The sequence below is a fragment of the Chanodichthys erythropterus genome, chromosome 18 (assembly GCF_024489055.1).
Source record: "Chanodichthys erythropterus isolate Z2021 chromosome 18, ASM2448905v1, whole genome shotgun sequence".
NCBI lineage: Eukaryota > Metazoa > Chordata > Actinopteri > Cypriniformes > Xenocyprididae > Chanodichthys > Chanodichthys erythropterus.
Window position 1 is genome coordinate 38,272,269 of NC_090238.1, and position 21,183 is coordinate 38,293,451.

General features: G+C 31.1%; 1 protein-coding gene across 1 annotated transcript in view; it reads left to right on the forward strand.

Annotated features, from left to right (window-relative positions):
• The window catches only part of dnajc17 (DnaJ (Hsp40) homolog, subfamily C, member 17), an 84,227-nt gene that overhangs the window by 30,761 nt on the left and 32,283 nt on the right, over window positions 1–21,183 (forward strand). Inside the window, exons 6-9 of the mRNA XM_067366954.1 lie at window positions 4,553–4,646; window positions 5,567–5,604; window positions 16,880–16,957; window positions 19,887–19,967. Of these exons, the coding sequence (XP_067223055.1) occupies window positions 4,553–4,646; window positions 5,567–5,604; window positions 16,880–16,957; window positions 19,887–19,967 (291 nt within the window). The remainder of the gene's footprint in view (window positions 1–4,552; window positions 4,647–5,566; window positions 5,605–16,879; window positions 16,958–19,886; window positions 19,968–21,183) is intronic.

The following is a 21,183-nucleotide window of genomic DNA, read 5'->3' on the forward strand; positions in this document are numbered from 1 at the left end:
GTTTAAATCCCACAATTCTGACTTTTTTCTCTGTATTTTGTTTAAATCCCACATTTCTGACTGTTTTTCTTACAATTCTGACCTTTTCTCTGAATTCTGAGTTTAAATCCCACAATTCTGACTTTATTTCTTGCAATTCTGACTTTTTCTCTGAATTCTGAGTTTAAATCTCACAATTCTGACTTTTTCTCTGAATTCTGAGTTTAAATCTCACAATTCTGACTTTTTTTCTCTGTATTTTGAGTTTAAATCCCACAATTCTGACTTTTTTTCTTGCAATTCTGACTTTTTCTCTGAATTCTGAGTTTAAATCCCACAATTCTGACTTTTTTCTCTGTATTTTGTTTAAATCCCACATTTCTGACTGTTTTTCTTACAATTCTGACCTTTTCTCTGAATTCTGAGTTTAAATCCCACAATTCTGACTTTTTTCTCTGTATTTTGTTTAAATCCCACATTTCTGACTGTTTTTCTTACAATTCTGACCTTTTCTCTGAATTCTGAGTTTAAATCCCACAATTCTGACTTTATTTCTTGCAATTCTGACTTTTTCTCTGAATTCTGAGTTTAAATCTCACAATTCTGACTTTTTTTCTCTGAATTCTGTTTAAATCTTGCAATTCTGACTTTTTTTCTCTGTATTTTGAGTTTAAATCCCACAATTCTGACTTTTTCTCTGAATTCTGAGTTTAAATCTCACAATTCTGACTTTATTTCTTGCAATTCTGACTTTTTCTCTGAATTCTGAGTTTAAATCTCACAATTCTGACTTTTTTTCTCTGAATTCTGTTTAAATCTTGCAATTCTGACTTTTTTTCTCTGTATTTTGAGTTTAAATCCCACAATTCTGACTTTTTCTCTGAATTCTGAGTTTAAATCTCACAATTCTGACTTTTTTTCTCTGAATTCTGTTTAAATCTCACAATTCTGACTTTTTTTCTCTGAATTCTGTTTAAATCTCACAATTCTGACTTTTTTTCTCTGAATTCTGTTTAAATCTTGCAATTCTGACTTTTTTTCTCTGTATTTTGAGTTTAAATCCCACAATTCTGACTTTTTTTCTTGCAATTCTGACTTTTTCTCTGAATTCTGAGTTTAAATCCCACAATTCTGACTTTTTTCTCTGTATTTTGTTTAAATCCCACATTTCTGACTGTTTTTCTTACAATTCTGACTTTTTCTCTGAATTCTGAGTTTAAATCTCACAATTCTGACTTTTTTTCTCTGAATTCTGTTTAAATCTTGCAATTCTGACTTTTTTTCTCTGTATTTTGAGTTCAAATCCCACAATTCTGACTTTTTTCTCGGAATTCTGACTTTTTTTTCTTGCAATTCTGACTTTCTCTGAATTCTGAGTTTTAATCTCACAATTCTGACTTTTTTTTTCTCGGAATTCTGTTTAAATCTTGCAATTCTGACTTTTTTCTCTATTTTGAGTTTAAATCCCACAATTCTGACTTGTTTTCTTGCAATTCTGACTTTTTCTCTGAATTCTGAGTTTAAATCCCACAATTCTGACTTTTTCTCTGTATTTTGAGTTTAAATCCCACAATTCTGACTTTTTTTCTCTGTATTTTGTTTAAATCCCACATTTCTGACAGTTTTTCTTGCAATTCTGACTTTTTCTCTGAATTCTGAGTTTAAATCCCACAATTCTGACTTTTTTTCTCTGTATTTTGAGTTTAAATCCCACAATTCTGACTTTTTTTCTTGCAATTCTGACTTTTTCTCTGAATTCTGAGTTTAAATCCCACAATTCTGACTTTTTTCTCTGTATTTTGTTTAAATCCCACATTTCTGACTGTTTTTCTTGCAATTCTGACTTTTTCTCTGAATTCTGAGTTTAAATCTCACAATTCTGACTTTTTTTCTCTGAATTCTGTTTAAATCTTGCAATTCTGACTTTTTTTCTCTGTATTTTGAGTTTAAATCCCACAATTCTGACTTTTTTTCTTGCAATTCTGACTTTTTCTCTGAATTCTGAGTTTAAATCCCACAATTCTGACTTTTTTCTCTGTATTTTGTTTAAATCCCACATTTCTGACTGTTTTTCTTACAATTCTGACCTTTTCTCTGAATTCTGAGTTTAAATCCCACAATTCTGACTTTATTTCTTGCAATTCTGACTTTTTCTCTGAATTCTGAGTTTAAATCTCACAATTCTGACTTTATTTCTTGCAATTCTGACTTTTTCTCTGAATTCTGAGTTTAAATCTCACAATTCTGACTTTTTTTCTCTGAATTCTGTTTAAATCTTGCAATTCTGACTTTTTTTCTCTGTATTTTGAGTTTAAATCCCACAATTCTGACTTTTTCTCTGAATTCTGAGTTTAAATCTCACAATTCTGACTTTTTTTCTCTGAATTCTGTTTAAATCTTGCAATTCTGACTTTTTTTCTCTGTATTTTGAGTTCAAATCCCACAATTCTGACTTTTTTCTCGGAATTCTGACTTTTTTTTCTTGCAATTCTGACTTTCTCTGAATTCTGAGTTTTAATCTCACAATTCTGACTTTTTTTTTCTCGGAATTCTGTTTAAATCTTGCAATTCTGACTTTTTTCTCTATTTTGAGTTTAAATCCCACAATTCTGACTTGTTTTCTTGCAATTCTGACTTTTTCTCTGAATTCTGAGTTTAAATCTCACAATTCTGACTTTTTTTTCTCTGAATTCTGTTTAAATCTTGCAATTCTGACTTTTTTTCTCTGTATTTTGAGTTTAAATCCCACAATTCTGACTTTTTTTCTTGCAATTCTGACTTTTTCTCTGAATTCTGAGTTTAAATCCCACAATTCTGACTTTTTTCTCTGTATTTTGTTTAAATCCCACATTTCTGACTGTTTTTCTTACAATTCTGACCTTTTCTCGGAATTCTGACTTTTTTTTCTTGCAATTCTGACTTTCTCTGAATTCTGAGTTTTAATCTCACAATTCTGACTTTTTTTCTCTGAATTCTGTTTAAATCTTGCAATTCTGACTTTTTTTCTCTGTATTTTGAGTTCAAATCCCACAATTCTGACTTTTTTCTCGGAATTCTGACTTTTTTTTCTTGCAATTCTGACTTTCTCTGAATTCTGAGTTTAAATCCCACAATTCTGACTTTTTTCTCTGTATTTTGTTTAAATCCCACATTTCTGACTGTTTTTCTTACAATTCTGACCTTTTCTCTGAATTCTGAGTTTAAATCCCACAATTCTGACTTTATTTCTTGCAATTCTGACTTTTTCTCTGAATTCTGAGTTTAAATCTCACAATTCTGACTTTTTTTCTCTGAATTCTGTTTAAATCTTGCAATTCTGACTTTTTTTCTCTGTATTTTGAGTTTAAATCCCACAATTCTGACTTTTTTTCTTGCAATTCTGACTTTTTCTCTGAATTCTGAGTTTAAATCCCACAATTCTGACTTTTTTCTCTGTATTTTGTTTAAATCCCACATTTCTGACTGTTTTTCTTACAATTCTGACCTTTTCTCTGAATTCTGAGTTTAAATCTCACAATTCTGACTTTTTTTCTCTGTATTTTGAGTTCAAATCCCACAATTCTGACTTTTTTCTCGGAATTCTGACTTTTTTTTCTTGCAATTCTGACTTTCTCTGAATTCTGAGTTTTAATCTCACAATTCTGACTTTTTTTTTCTCTGAATTCTGTTTAAATCTTGCAATTCTGACTTTTTTCTCTATTTTGAGTTTAAATCCCACAATTCTGACTTGTTTTCTTGCAATTCTGACTTTTTCTCTGAATTCTGAGTTTAAATCCCACAATTCTGACTTTTTCTCTGAATTCTGATTTTAAATCCCACAATTCTGACTTTTTTTCTCTGTATTTTGTTTAAATCCCACATTTCTGACAGTTTTTCTTGCAATTCTGACCTTTTGTCTGAATTCTGAGTTTAAATCCCACAATTCTGACTTTTTTTCTCTGAATTCTGTTTAAATCCCACAATTCTGACTTTTTTCTCGGAATTCTGACTTTTTTTTTTCTTGCAATTCTGACTTTTTCTCGGAATTCCGAGTTTAAATCTCACAATTCTGACTTTTTTTCTCGGAATTCTGTTTAAATCTTGCCATTCTGACTTTTTTCTCTGTATTTTGAGTTTAAATCCCACAATTCTGACTTTTTTTCTTGCAATTCTGACTTTTTTTCTCTGTATTTTGAGTTCAAATCCCACAATTCTGACTTTTTCTCGGAATTCTGAGTTTAAATCCAGCAATTATGACTTTTTTCTTGCAATTGTAAGTTTTTATCTCAGCAAAAGTCAGAATTGTGAGATAAAAAGTCCCAATTACCTCTTTTATTTATTTTTTTTCCATGACAATAATAAGCTCCCAGACTTTTCTGTCCTGAAACTGCATGCAATCATCAGTGCTGCAGTAGTGCTAGCTTTGATTAGTGAACAGCCAATAGGTGTCAGTGTTTGACATGTAGAGTCTTAGCGACGGGTTACTGCAGGTCAGTCTGTATGAATCATTCTAGGAGTTTCTAACAGCACAGTATTGTTTTGTTTACGCATATAATAATTTGGGAATGTGTGTGGTTGCGTGTTCCTCTTGTAGATCGCCCGTCTGAGAGAAGAAGGTTCACGAGAACTACAGGAGCAGCAGAGGCTCATACGAGAGCAGATCCAGAGAGAGACAGACACACACACAGGTGCTTAAACACACACTCACACACGTTAATGCATCTGGCAGATGCTTTTATCCTAAGAGACTTGCATCGCATTAAAAGCATGCTTTTTTTCTTTTTACCTGTTTATCTCATTTTTTTGTTCTGCAGAAGAAAGTCATACGGGTTTGGAACATGAGAGATTATGTATATATAATAATTGATGACTGAATAAACACATTTTGGGTGAACTCTCACTTTAACGTCTAAATTACAAATCTGGAAACTCAAACTTTTTTTATTTATTGTTTCCTCAGTAGTCCAAGAATCATGTTTATGTGCATGTAAACCTTTATTTTCCCCAGTATTTTGTTTTATTGTAATTGTTTTATTGTTGATTTCTGATCAGTCTGTTCTGGAGAACACACACTGCTCACAGCACCAGAAACAGCTGCTGCGTTTGCTCGAAAACTCAGACCTAAAAACCAGCGTAGGGAGTATAAATAGATAACATTGTCCTTATTACTGTAATACAGATTTTACGACACCTGATACATGAACATTTCACACAAATAGGTGCTGATGGATAGAAAAGAAGCAGTGCATTAGAAAACGCATCACTGAGGGACAATGAAAGTGGTGATGAAACACAGGCGCAGCGTGTGAGGAAGACATATAGAATACTGTAAGGAATGGTTGTGTGTTGGAGGGGTCTTGGCATGATGTCTGCGCTGAAACGGCGCTCACCTCTCCCAGAACGCAGCGTTTGCACGCTAGAGGGGCTCTCGGAGGGTCACTCTGAAAGGAGACGTACTGGAAACATCCCTGCTGTGGTTTATAGCAGGACAGAAGCTTGTGAATGTGTCTGTTGGGTGGATGATTGAATGAGAGCGTGAGATTGATACCTGAGCTGATGTCTAACTCGTGTTTCCTTTCTGTTTTCTCCTCATTTGTCTCTTCTACAGGACGTCAGGGCGGCAGCGATGTGACTCCTAAACTGAAGGTACTGTATGTGAACAGAAGTGCGTGAGAAACCGTAATAAACCACATATAAAAATAAATGAATGATTTCATGCAATAAAAGCAATGCAATAAAAACAATTGGTCATGATGGCTGGTTTACACTGCAAGTCTTAATGCAGAGATCTGATCTTTTGACCATATCTGATTTTTTTATATATATATTTTTTTGTCCTGTCAGTTTACATTCACTTTTTAGACATGACTGGTATCCAATATGAATGTTTACATTAATCCACCCAAAATAATTCTGTTGGTGATCACTTCACTATTGCGACCCTTGGGTTTTGAGTGGCTGTATTAAATGTATTTATATCATTCACGTCAGGTGGCCATGATTACTTGCCAGCAAGGATAAGTTAAAAGCTGTCATGGATATTTGCGACACAAAATCTGATTGAATGGACATAGACCAGAAAATAACAGTAATTTTCGTTTGTTATTTTATCTATGGTTTGTTAGATCTAGAATTCTGAAGTGAAATAAAGCATGCTAAGATTACATTCATTTGAATAAATTCAAATGAATTAATAAGAGAGAGAGGGTTATGTGTGCGTCTGTACAGCATCTGTATGTAAAAATGAAGCTTGTGAGTTTAATTATAAAAACAGCAAAGTTATCACCTCGTTGATGACCATGTACAAGGTGAAAAGCAACGGTCCTAGAACTGAGCCCAGTACTCCATACTGAAGTGTGTCAGATTTTTGTTCCAGTGTAAACACAGCCAACGTTTCATGCACTAGTACAGGGATTCCCAAAAATGTTTTAATTTTATGTTTGTAGTCGGGAAGGTTTTTGAAAAAAGTCTCTTTGATGCACATGGGGAGCGAAGGCGGCCCCGTGTGGTCCGATCCAACAGATGAGCTACTGCTCAAATTGCTCTAGTAGTTAATGCTGGTTCTGTATTAAAATACATTAATTTTTATATCTCGCAATTCTGACTTTATTTCTCGCAATTCTGACTTTATATCTCGCAATTCTGACTTTATATCTCGCAATTCTGACTTTATATCTCACAATTCTGACTTTATATCTCGCAATTCTGACTTTATATCTCACAATTCTGACTTTTTTTCTCGCAGTTGTTTTATCACTCAATTCTGACTTTATTTCTCGCAATTCTGACTTTATATCACTCAATTCTGACTTTATATCACTCAATTCTGACTTTATTTCTCGCAATTCTGACTTTATATCTAGAAATTCTGACTTTATAACTCACAATTCTGACTTTATATCACACAGTTCTGACTTTATATCTCGCAATTCTGACTTTATATCTCACAATTCGGACTTTATATCTCACAATTCGGACTTTATATCTCACTATTCTGACTTTATATCTCACAATTCTGACTTTATATCTCACAATTCTGACTTTATATCACTCAATTCTGACTTTATATCTCGCAATTCTGACTTTATATCTCACAATTCTGACTTTATATCTCACAATTCGGACTTTATATCTCACAATTCTGACTTTATATCTCACAATTCTGACTTTATGAAACTTGTTTTCGGTACTAAATAAAAAAAATTAAAAAGGTAATTGCGACTTTTTATCTCACAATTCTGACTTTATATCTCGCAATTCTGACTTTATATCTCACAATTCTGACTTTATATCTCACAATTCTGACTTTATATCTCACAATTCTGACTTTATAACTCACAATTCTGACTTTATAACTCACAATTCTGACTTTATTACTCGCAATTCTGACTTTATATCTAACAATTCTGACTTTATATCTAACAATTCTGACTTTATAACTCACAATTCTGACTTTATATCACTCAATTCTGACTTTATGAAACTTGTTTTCGGTACTAAATAAAAAAAATTAAAAAGGTAATTGCGACTTTTTATCTCGCAATTCTGACTTTAATTCTTGCAATTCTGACTTTATATCTCGCAATTCTGAATTTATATCTCGCAATTCTGACTTTATATCACTCAATTCTGACTTTATTTCTCGCAATTCTGACTTTATATCTAACAATTCTGACTTTATATCTAGAAATTCTGACTTTATAACTCACAATTCTGACTTTATATCTCACAATTCTGACTTTATATCACTCAATTCTGACTTTATATCTCGCAATTCTGACTTTATATCACTCAATTCTGACTTTATGAAACTTGTTTTCGGTACTAAATAAAAAAAATTAAAAAGGTAATTGCGACTTTTTATCTCGCAATTCTGACTTTATAACTCGCAATTCTGACTTTAATTCTTGCAATTCTGACTTTATATCTCGCAATTCTGAATTTATATCTCGCAATTCTGACTTTATATCACTCAATTCTGACTTTATAACTCGCAATTCTGACTTTAATTCTTGCAATTCTGACTTTATATCACTCAATTCTGAATTTATAACTCACAATTCTGACTTTATATCATGCAATTCTGACTTTATATCATGCAATTCTGACTTTATATCATGCAATTCTGACTTTATATCACACAATTCTGACTTTATATCTAACAATTCTGACTTTATATCATGCAATTCTGACTTTATATCACACAATTCTGACTTTATATCTAACAATTCTGACTTTATATCTTGCAATTCTGACTTTATATCTCGCAATTCTGACTTTTTTTCTCGCAGTTGTTTTATCACTCAATTCTGACTTTATATCACTCAATTCTGACTTTATATCACTCAATTCTGACTTTATATCTCACAATTCGGACTTTATATCACACAATTCGGACTTTATATCACTCAATTCTGACTTTATATCACTCAATTCTGACTTTATTTCTCGCAATTCTGACTTTATATCTAAAAATTCTGACTTTATATCTCACAATTCTGACTTTATATCTCACAATTCTGACTTTATATCTCACAATTCTGACTTTATGAAACTTGTTTTCGGTACTAAATAAAAAAAATTAAAAAGGTAATTGCGACTTTTTATCTCACAATTCTGACTTTATATCTCACAATTCTGACTTTATAACTCACAATTCTGACTTTATAACTCACAATTCTGACTTTATTACTCGCAATTCTGACTTTATATCTAACAATTCTGACTTTATATCGAACAATTCTGACTTTATATCATGCAATTCTGACTTTATAACTCACAATTCTGACTTTATATCACTCAATTCTGACTTTATGAAACTTGTTTTCGGTACTAAATAAAAAAAATTAAAAAGGCAATTGCGACTTTTTATCTCACAATTCTGACTTTATAACTCGCAATTCTGACTTTAATTCTTGCAATTCTGACTTTATATCTCGCAATTCTGAATTTATATCTCGCAATTCTGACTTTATATCACTCAATTCTGACTTTATAACTCGCAATTCTGACTTTATATCATGCAATTCTGACTTTATATCGCAATTCTGACTTTATATCACGCAATTCTGACTTTATATCACTCAATTCTGACTTTATATCATGCAATTCTGACTTTATATCGCAATTCTGACTTTATATCACACAATTCTGACTTTATATCACTCAATTCTGACTTTATATCATGCAATTCTGACTTTATATCACACAATTCTGACTTTATATCTCACAATTCTGACTTTATATCTTGCAATTCTGACTTTATATCTCACAATTCTGACTTTATATCTAACAATTCTGACTTTATATCTTGCAATTCTGACTTTATATCTCACAATTCTGACTTTATAACTCACAATTCTGACTTTATAACTCACAATTCTGACTTTATTACTCGCAATTCTGACTTTATATCTAACAATTCTGACTTTATATCTAACAATTCTGACTTTATATCACTCAATTCTGACTTTATGAAACTTGTTTTCGGTACTAAATAAAAAAAATTAAAAAGGTAATTGCGACTTTTTATCTCACAATTCTGACTTTATAACTCGCAATTCTGACTTTAATTCTTGCAATTCTGACTTTATATCTCGCAATTCTGAATTTATATCTCGCAATTCTGACTTTATATCACTCAATTCTGACTTTATAACTCACAATTCTGACTTTATATCATGCAATTCTGACTTTATATCATGCAATTCTGACTTTATATCATGCAATTCTGACTTTATATCACACAATTCTGACTTTATATCTCACAATTCTGACTTTATAACTCACAATTCTGACTTTATTACTCGCAATTCTGACTTTATATCTAACAATTCTGACTTTATATCACTCAATTCTGACTTTATGAAACTTGTTTTCGGTACTAAATAAAAAAAATTAAAAAGGTAATTGCGACTTTTTATCTCACAATTCTGACTTTATATCTCACAATTCTGACTTTATATCTCACAATTCTGACTTTATAACTCACAATTCTGACTTTATAACTCACAATTCTGACTTTATATCTAACAATTCTGACTTTATATCACTCAATTCTGACTTTATGAAACTTGTTTTCGGTACTAAATAAAAAAAATTAAAAAGGTAATTGCGACTTTTTATCTCACAATTCTGACTTTATATCTCGCAATTCTGAATTTATATCTCGCAATTCTGACTTTATATCACTCAATTCTGACTTTATATCATGCAATTCTGACTTTATATCATGCAATTCTGACTTTATATCATGCAATTCTGACTTTATATCACTCAATTCTGACTTTATATCATGCAATTCTGACTTTATATCATGCAATTCTGACTTTATATCATGCAATTCTGACTTTATATCATGCAATTCTGACTTTATATCACACAATTCTGACTTTATATCTAACAATTCTGACTTTATATCATGCAATTCTGACTTTATATCTCGCAATTCTGAATTTATATCTCGCAATTCTGACTTTATATCTCGCAATTCTGACTTTATTTCTCGCAATTCTGACTTTATATCTAACAATTCTGACTTTATATCTAGAAATTCTGACTTTATAACTCACAATTCTGACTTTATATCTCACAATTCTGACTTTATATCACTCAATTCTGACTTTATATCTCGCAATTCTGACTTTATATCACTCAATTCTGACTTTATGAAACTTGTTTTCGGTACTAAATAAAAAAAATTAAAAAGGTAATTGCGACTTTTTATCTCGCAATTCTGACTTTATAACTCGCAATTCTGACTTTAATTCTTGCAATTCTGACTTTATATCTCGCAATTCTGAATTTATATCTCGCAATTCTGACTTTATATCACTCAATTCTGACTTTATAACTCGCAATTCTGACTTTAATTCTTGCAATTCTGACTTTATATCACTCAATTCTGAATTTATAACTCACAATTCTGACTTTATATCATGCAATTCTGACTTTATATCATGCAATTCTGACTTTATATCACTCAATTCTGACTTTATATCATGCAATTCTGACTTTATATCACACAATTCTGACTTTATATCTAACAATTCTGACTTTATATCTTGCAATTCTGACTTTATATCTCGCAATTCTGACTTTTTTTCTCGCAGTTGTTTTATCACTCAATTCTGACTTTATATCTCACAATTCTGACTTTATATCACTCAATTCTGACTTTATATCACTCAATTCTGACTTTATATCACTCAATTCTGACTTTATATCTCACAATTCGGACTTTATATCACACAATTCGGACTTTATATCACTCAATTCTGACTTTATATCACTCAATTCTGACTTTATTTCTCGCAATTCTGACTTTATATCTAAAAATTCTGACTTTATATCTCACAATTCTGACTTTATATCTCACAATTCTGACTTTATATCTCACAATTCTGACTTTATGAAACTTGTTTTCGGTACTAAATAAAAAAAATTAAAAAGGTAATTGCGACTTTTTATCTCACAATTCTGACTTTATATCTCACAATTCTGACTTTATATCTCACAATTCTGACTTTATAACTCACAATATTGACTTTATAACTCACAATTCTGACTTTATTACTCGCAATTCTGACTTTATATCTAACAATTCTGACTTTATATCTAACAATTCTGACTTTATATCATGCAATTCTGACTTTATAACTCACAATTCTGACTTTATATCACTCAATTCTGACTTTATGAAACTTGTTTTCGGTACTAAATAAAAAAAATTAAAAAGGCAATTGCGACTTTTTATCTCACAATTCTGACTTTATAACTCGCAATTCTGACTTTAATTCTTGCAATTCTGACTTTATATCTCGCAATTCTGAATTTATATCTCGCAATTCTGACTTTATATCACTCAATTCTGACTTTATAACTCGCAATTCTGACTTTAATTCTTGCAATTCTGACTTTATATCACTCAATTCTGAATTTATAACTCACAATTCTGACTTTATATCATGCAATTCTGACTTTATATCGCAATTCTGACTTTATATCACGCAATTCTGACTTTATATCACTCAATTCTGACTTTATATCATGCAATTCTGACTTTATATCGCAATTCTGACTTTATATCACACAATTCTGACTTTATATCACTCAATTCTGACTTTATATCACACAATTCTGACTTTATATCTCACAATTCTGACTTTATATCTAACAATTCTGACTTTATATCTTGCAATTCTGACTTTATATCTCACAATTCTGACTTTATAACTCACAATTCTGACTTTATAACTCACAATTCTGACTTTATTACTCGCAATTCTGACTTTATATCTAACAATTCTGACTTTATATCTAACAATTCTGACTTTATATCACTCAATTCTGACTTTATGAAACTTGTTTTCGGTACTAAATAAAAAAAATTAAAAAGGTAATTGCGACTTTTTATCTCACAATTCTGACTTTATAACTCGCAATTCTGACTTTAATTCTTGCAATTCTGACTTTATATCTCGCAATTCTGAATTTATATCACTCAATTCTGACTTTATAACTCACAATTCTGACTTTATATCATGCAATTCTGACTTTATATCATGCAATTCTGACTTTATATCTCGCAATTCTGACTTTATATCACTCAATTCTGACTTTATAACTCACAATTCTGACTTTATATCATGCAATTCTGACTTTATATCATGCAATTCTGACTTTATATCATGCAATTCTGACTTTATATCACACAATTCTGACTTTATATCTCACAATTCTGACTTTATATCTTGCAATTCTGACTTTATATCTCGCAATTCTGACTTTATATCTCACAATTCTGACTTTATAACTCACAATTCTGACTTTATAACTCACAATTCTGACTTTATTACTCGCAATTCTGACTTTATATCTAACAATTCTGACTTTATATCACTCAATTCTGACTTTATGAAACTTGTTTTCGGTACTAAATAAAAAAAATTAAAAAGGTAATTGCGACTTTTTATCTCACAATTCTGACTTTATATCTTGCAATTCTGACTTTATATCTCACAATTCTGACTTTATATCTCACAATTCTGACTTTATAACTCACAATTCTGACTTTATAACTCACAATTCTGACTTTATTACTCGCAATTCTGACTTTATATCTAACAATTCTGACTTTATATCACTCAATTCTGACTTTATGAAACTTGTTTTCGGTACTAAATAAAAAAAATTAAAAAGGTAATTGCGACTTTTTATCTCACAATTCTGACTTTATATCTCGCAATTCTGAATTTATATCTCGCAATTCTGACTTTATATCACTCAATTCTGACTTTATATCATGCAATTCTGACTTTATATCATGCAATTCTGACTTTATATCACTCAATTCTGACTTTATATCATGCAATTCTGACTTTATATCATGCAATTCTGACTTTATATCATGCAATTCTGACTTTATATCATGCAATTCTGACTTTATATCTAACAATTCTGACTTTATATCATGCAATTCTGACTTTATATCACTCAATTCTGACTTTATATCTCGCAATTCTGACTTTATATCATGCAATTCTGACTTTATATCTCGCAATTCTGACTTTATATCATGCAATTCTGACTTTATATCTCACAATTCGGACTTTATATCTCGCAATTCGGACTTTATATCTCACAATTCGGACTTTATATCTCACAATTCGGACTTTATATCTCACAATTCGGACTTTATAACTCACAATTCTGACTTTATATCTAGAAATTCTGACTTTATAACTCACAATTCTGACTTTATATCATGCAATTCTGACTTTATATCACTCAATTCTGACTTTATTTCTCGCAATTCTGACTTTATATCATGCAATTCTGACTTTATTTCTCGCAATTCTGACTTTATTACTCGCAATTCTGACTTTATATCTCACAATTCTGACTTTATATCACTCAATTCTGACTTTATTTCTCGCAATTCTGACTTTATTACTCGCAATTCTGACTTTATATCTCGCAATTCTGACTTTATTTCTCGCAATTCTGACTTTATATCACTCAATTCTGACTTTATATCTCGCAATTCTGACTTTATATCTCGCAATTCTGACTTTATATCTCACAATTCGGACTTTATATCTCACAATTCTGACTTTATTTCTCGCAATTCTGACTTTATATCTCACAATTCTGACTTTATATCTCACAATTCTGACTTTATAACTCGCAATTCTGACTTTATATCTAACAATTCTGACTTTATATCTAACAATTCTGACTTTATATCTCATAATTCTGACTTTATATCACTCAATTCTGACTTTATTTCTCGCAATTCTGACTTTATATCACTCAATTCTGACTTTATATCTCACAATTCTGACTTTTTATCATGCAATTCTGATGCACATGGGTAGTGAAGGCTGGCCCATGTGGTCCGATCCAACAGACGAGCTACTGTACCTTAAATTCAATGATTTGATGAATTAGGATACATATGAAGTGGATTCTCCTAAAATAATTAATCTGACGATGATTTAAACGTACACCACATGTATAACTCGAACTCAATGACCCGTAATTCTTATTCATACACGTTCACCCTGCTATCCTGTCTCTTCCTGTCCTTCAGTGTCATCGTATCGTCTGGAGAATATATAACTATGTAAAACAAGCGGGACTATATTTCGTTTGGAAACCGTTCAGTTTTCTTTATTAAAGGACGAAGGGTGACGTTAGCTAATGTGTTTATGTATTTAATCTCATTATTGTGTTCGGCGCTGATCCAAACATCCCATCCTCCGGTGAATTACCTTCATGTTTGTGTGCTCTATCAGCAAAAATAAACACTAATGTTGGATTAGAAGAAACTCGGGTGATGTACGGATGCATTACGTGAGATTTGGCATGGACCCTGTTCTAAATAGTTTTCCCAGCAGCCTCTGATAGATCACCAGAGAACGGCACGTCCCACTGTGTTTCAGACATATTCGTGCACGTATATTTTTCTTTAAAACTGATTCGTCTTGACTTCCTGAGAGGAGCCGTCTGATTAAACGAGCACAGGCCTTTTAAAACAAATTAGTCTTGCTCTTTCAATGGACCAGGCCATTAATTAAAGCAGATTCCTCTGACGGTGCTCGTGTTCGGTTTCTCTATTAGAGAGCTGATGTGTTACAGTTGATTATCATGGCTCGTATGATGTAACTGGAACATTGTGAGCACATGGTTTTAGTGCAGCATATGAAAAATAAAATCAATACTCAAAATGAGGTGTAAGGAGAAACTTTATGGGTGAATCTTACCCAAAATAAAATATATTTTGATTTAATGTTTGTGGTTTTTGAAAGAAGTCTTTTCTGCTCACCTAGGCTGCGTTTATTTGACCAAAAACTACAGGAAAAACAGTAATATTGTGAAATATTGAAGGTGAATATATTTTAAAGTGTTGTTTATACTTGTGATTGCAAAGCTTTTGAGTACTGAAAAAACTGCATCACAGTTTCCACAAAAATATGAAGCAGCACAACTGTTTTCAACATTGATAATAATGATTATAATAATTATTATACATTATTATAATAATGATAATAATATATCACTCAATTCTGACTTTATAACGCAATTCTGACTTTATATCTCGCAATTCTGACTTTATATCACGCAATTCTGACTTTATATCTCGCAATTCTGACTTTATATCTCGCAATTCTGACTTTATAACACAATTCTGACTTTATATCTCGCAATTCTGACTTTATATCTCGCAATTCTGACTTTATATCTCGCAATTCTGACTTTATAACTCGCAATTCTGACTTTATATCACGCAATTCTGACTTTATAACGCAATTCTGACTTTATATCTCGCAATTCTGACTTTATATCTCGCAATTCTGACTTTATAACTCGCAATTCTGACTTTATAACTCGCAATTCTGACTTTATAACGCAATTCTGACTTTATAACTTGCAATTCTGACTTTATAACGCAATTCTGACTTTATAACGCAATTCTGACTTTATAACGCAATTCTGCCTTTATAACGTAATTCTGCCTTTATAACTCGCAATTCTGACTTTATAACTTGCAATTCTGACTTTATAACTCGCAATTCTGACTTTATAACACAATTCTGACTTTATAAGGCAATTCTGATGTTATATCTCCCAATTCTGCCTTTATAACGCAATTCTGCCTTTATAACGTAATTCTGCCTTTATAACTCGCAATTCTGACTTTATAACTTGCAATTCTGACTTTATAACACAATTCTGACTTTATAAGGCAATTCTGATGTTATATCTCCCAATTCTGCCTTTATAACGCAATTCTGCCTTTATAACGTAATTCTGCCTTTATAACTCGCAATTCTGACTTTATAACTTGCAATTCTGACTTTATAACTTGCAATTCTGACTTTATAACACAATTCTGACTTTATAAGGCAATTCTGATGTTATATCTCCCAATTCTGACTTTATAACTCAATTCTCACTTTATATCTCGCTAAAAAAAAAGTCAGAATTGTGAGAAAAAGAGTTTAAATTACCTTTTTTTTTTTTTTTTTTTTTTTTTCATGGCGGAGACATGCTTCCATAATATATATAATAAAAATATTATACATAATAAGTAAATAAATTTTTGTAGGGCCATTTAAGTTTTTAGTTTTTTTTTTTTCAGTGTCACTTTTATTTTTAATGACCGTTAAGCATTTTTCTAGGCATCTTGCAATCAGCATAAAATTGAATTCAGTGCAACACTGTGCGTTTTAAATAATGTATCTTTTTTGCTTCATTACAGTAATGACAGTTTTTTCATGTTTCAGTAATGAGAATTGATGGGGGAAATGTGCTGAATTCCAAAGAACGTCACAATAGACTAGAGAATGTTACTTTTATTTCATTTTTAATGAAATTGTTGCTTTGATGCTGATTTTCTCTTTTTTTCCATTCTCAGTTGAAGTGGAAGTGTAAAAAAGACGATGCCAGTAATGCTGGCTATTCCCACGACTGTCTGCAAAACCTCTTCCAAAAGGTGAGGATTCTGTTTATCTAGTGTTAACTGTTTAATTGTTTTTCAGCTCATGAACAGCGAGAGCTGTAGTTTAGTGTTGGATAGTTTTAATCAGGTTATTGAATCCGTCTATTCAGCGTATACCGGGGTACTGTGGGTTGTTTTAAAGGTGTGTGAGAAAGTGACCTTGTGTGTGAATGAGCTGTTTTCTGCTCTTAATGAGCAGGTTCTGCTGTCCAGCGCCGCAGGTTTCAGGTCTGCATGACATCAGCCATTAAAAAGCTTTTATTTCCCCCCGTGTGTGAGCAATATTAAGTTTTATAGCTGCTCAAAATGCCGAAGGCGATGCAGCGCACATGCCACCGTTACGACCCGGCTTCACGGACACGTTTAGTGCCGTCAGGGGACTCTAGGAAATGTGCTCTTCACATGCAACCAACACCACGCAAATGCTGCCACTCCCGTCTTGAATCTTCTGGCACCGTTGCCAGAGTGTTAATGACGTCAGGATTCGTGTTTGATTCAATTGTCCCTCTACACGCACCTCTTTATGGGTCGGCATCAGCATAAACAGCTCGCAAACCTGCGAAGAGTGGACGTGAAGGTTATGGATGGTGTAACTCCAGCGAGATGTGTGTTTTGGACTCTGTGAACAGGTCGAGCCCTTGGAAATGTTTGGAAATGTTTGGATGTGTAAAATAGGCTTCCAGTGGGACGCTCTGCTTTGTCACTGTTGGCGAGATTTCCCGGTTCTGAATGTCAAATATTCTTACTGCTTTTCCCAGGCAGCGATAAAGCTGATTTTCAGGGACGCCTTATTCTCAGAAACATCTTCCCGTACTGATGCTCATGGCTTAAATAGAAGAATAAAAGAATCTTGTGAAACATGTCAATATGTCCAATCAAAAAAAAAGAAATGAATAAGAAATTAAGATATTTCTGTAAAATAACGTCTATATAGAGAAACTGTCCTGAAAATTGGACAATGCAATAAATACTAACAAAGCTCCTAAAATAGACTTTATTTTATTTACAAAAAAAAAAAAAAAAAAACTATTTCTTTCTTTTGATTTTGTGGTTAAATTGTGGTTATATATTTTGTGATCATATCTGAACACAAAATTAAAAAGAAAGAAATAAGATAAGATTTAAGAAATAAGATTTATTATATTTTCTCTAAAATAATGTCTAACTGTCGTGAAAATTGGACAATGCAATAAATCCTAAAAAAACCTCCTAAAATAGACTTTATTTTACATAAAACTTAATCATTTCTTTTTATTCGTTATTATTTTGTGGTTAAATATTTGTGGTTACATTTTGTGATAATTTTTAACAACAAAATCTAAAGAAAAAAGTAAAAATTAAGTTTTATATAAAATAACATCTATTTAGGAAAGAAATAGAGCTAAACTGTCATGAAAATGGCATGTAATAAATCCTAAAAATAAACCTTATTTTATTTACAAAAAAAAACAAACATTACATTTTGATTTTGTGGTTAAATTGTGGTTATATATTTTGTTATCATATTTTAACACAAAATAATAAAAAAAGGATTAAGAAATTGTTTTCTGTAAAATAACATCTAGGATGTTTTTAGGGTTTTAAATTCAATAAATCCTTTAAAACAGCCCTAAAATAGACTTTATTTTACATAAACATGTATTTCTTCTTCTTAGATTTTTTTAAAAAATTATTTTGTGGTTAAATTTTGTAATCATATCACACAATCAAAAGAAAGATCTTTTATGAAAAATGACGTCTAGTTAGGACCTTTTTTTTTTAGGATTTATTACATGAGATAAACTGTCATCAATAAATCCTAAAAAAAAATTGAATCCTTATTTGAAATAAATTTGAAATAAAACATAATTTCTTTGTATTTTTTATTCATTTGTGGTTACATTTTTAACAACAAAATGAAAAGAAAAGAAAAAAGTAAAAATGATGTTTTATATAAAATAACATCTATTTAGGACACAAATAGAGCTAAACTCATGAAAATGAATCCTAAAAATTTAATAAATCCTAAAAAATAGACTTTATTTTATTAAAAAAAAATAAATAAATAATTTTTTTTTCTTTTGATTTTGTGGTTAAATTGTGGCTATAAATGTTGTGATCATATCTGAACACAAAATTAAAAGAAAGCAGGATCGGCAAAGGACATCGAACTTGGGTCACCGTGAATGCACCACATGTCGGCATGCTAACCACTAGGCTATCGGCACAGACAAAATGAAGTCTATTTTAAGATTTTTTTTTTTTTTGTATTAATTGCATTTTTTATGACAGTTAAGCTCATTTTCTCCTGATTCTCATTAAAATGACATTATTTATTTAAATTAAGTATACATACAAGTATTTGTTACTGCCTTTAATTGATGCTGATTTAAATAAAATTGTAAAATAAAACATCCAGACATTCGCTTTTGGGAGGAAAATGTGTGTAATTCTCAGGATAATACAAAAATATCTTAATGATCCCAAAATAGGCTTAATTTACATTACTCGAATATAATTCTGAGGAGAAGTGGACATGTGTTCATGGGATTCACGTCATGTTTTAGAGCGCTCAAAGTGTTTAGTCTTTTCGAGGGTCAAAGATCAAATATTGACTCATGCTCCAAATTCACTCCCAGAATTCCTGATTTGAAACCTTTTTGGCAGGAGACTGTGAGTGTGGAGCTGAATGAGCTGGAGGAGAATATGGAGCCTGAATGTTTCTCATGCTCTGAACAGAAATAGAGAGCGCTCTGGTGATTTATGACGGACATTTATAAGCATTGACTACTCGGGGAGAAATAGTTTGCACTAAAAATAGTCAAATCCTTCTCACGGTTTTTCTTTTCTTTTCTCCTCGTTTCTGCCCACACAAAATTGAAAACAGAGATTTTAACCGTTTTGCAGGGGTGATCATTGTGCTGTGATGATGTTTGCGTTGCAGTATGGAGACGTCCTGAACATTCTGATATCCAGTAAGAAGAGAGGCAGTGCCGTGGTGGAGTTCGCATCAGTAAAAGCTGCTGTGAGTGTGATTCATCTGTGTAAGATCTCCAAACACACGACAGTTCGAAAACAAAACAGCTTTTTTTAAATTCAATTCAACACAGTTTCATTTGATGTGATTTTTTTTTTTTTTTTTTATAAAATATACATGCATAACAAAATCAATCAAATAAAATAAAATAGACCAAATTGAAGCTAGAGGTATGATGAAAGTAAAAAAAATAACTAATCAATTTATACATGAAAGTAAAGCAGATTTTTATGTATTTTGAATATGCATTTTATTTTGTGTATGTTATTATAATCCTCTAAATTTCAAATTTCGAATTAAAAATTCTTTTAAAATTCTACAAATTGTATTCATGATTTATTTACATTTTTTAAGAGATATAAAGGGTGTAAAAACAAACAACAACAAACAAAATGAATAGATAGTATTAATAAAAAAATAGGACACAACAGAGCTGATGATGAAAATAAAAGTAGAAAATATAAATAATTAATACATGAAAGTAAAGCAGATTTTTAGATATTTTGAATATGTATTTTGTAAATATTGTTATAATTATTTTAAAATATTTTAAAAGTTATTATATTTTTAGTTAAGTATTCATGACTTATACAATACAGGGCAGAAAACAACAAAAACAACAACAAAATAAATAAAATTTAAAAAATAGGACAAAACAGAGGTGTGTGTTTGTGTGTATATTTTATATATATATATTATATATTCTCTAAATATGTTTTATTCTTATTTTTATTTTTTATGCATGATTTATTTACAGTTTATTATGATGCATACAGTGTGGAAATACAAAAACAAAAAACATAGGACAAAACAGGTAATGACAATAATGAAAAAAAAAATTAATTAATACATAAAAGTAAAGCAGTTTTTTTTTTTTACATATTTTCTATATATTATACATTTTGTTTAGATTATAAATGTATTTATTACAGAATTAGTGTGAATTATTTCATGTGCATTAAATAGTTTTAGCCAGTATATCGTGACCGTCTGATGCACAGGAATCTGTATGTAATGGAAAGCAGAACGTTAGTTATTGTCTCGTCCCGTGAGACTGTCTGAGATTCGGCCCTGTCGCTCAGGGACGGCACTGTTGTGGCTTCTGCTCCGCCATGCGGTCTGCGCTTCCCGCGGTGAGAACATGGCCGTGTTCGTGAAGAACAGTCTTTGTGTCTCCTGGAGGCTCGTTCGACTTCAGCACACA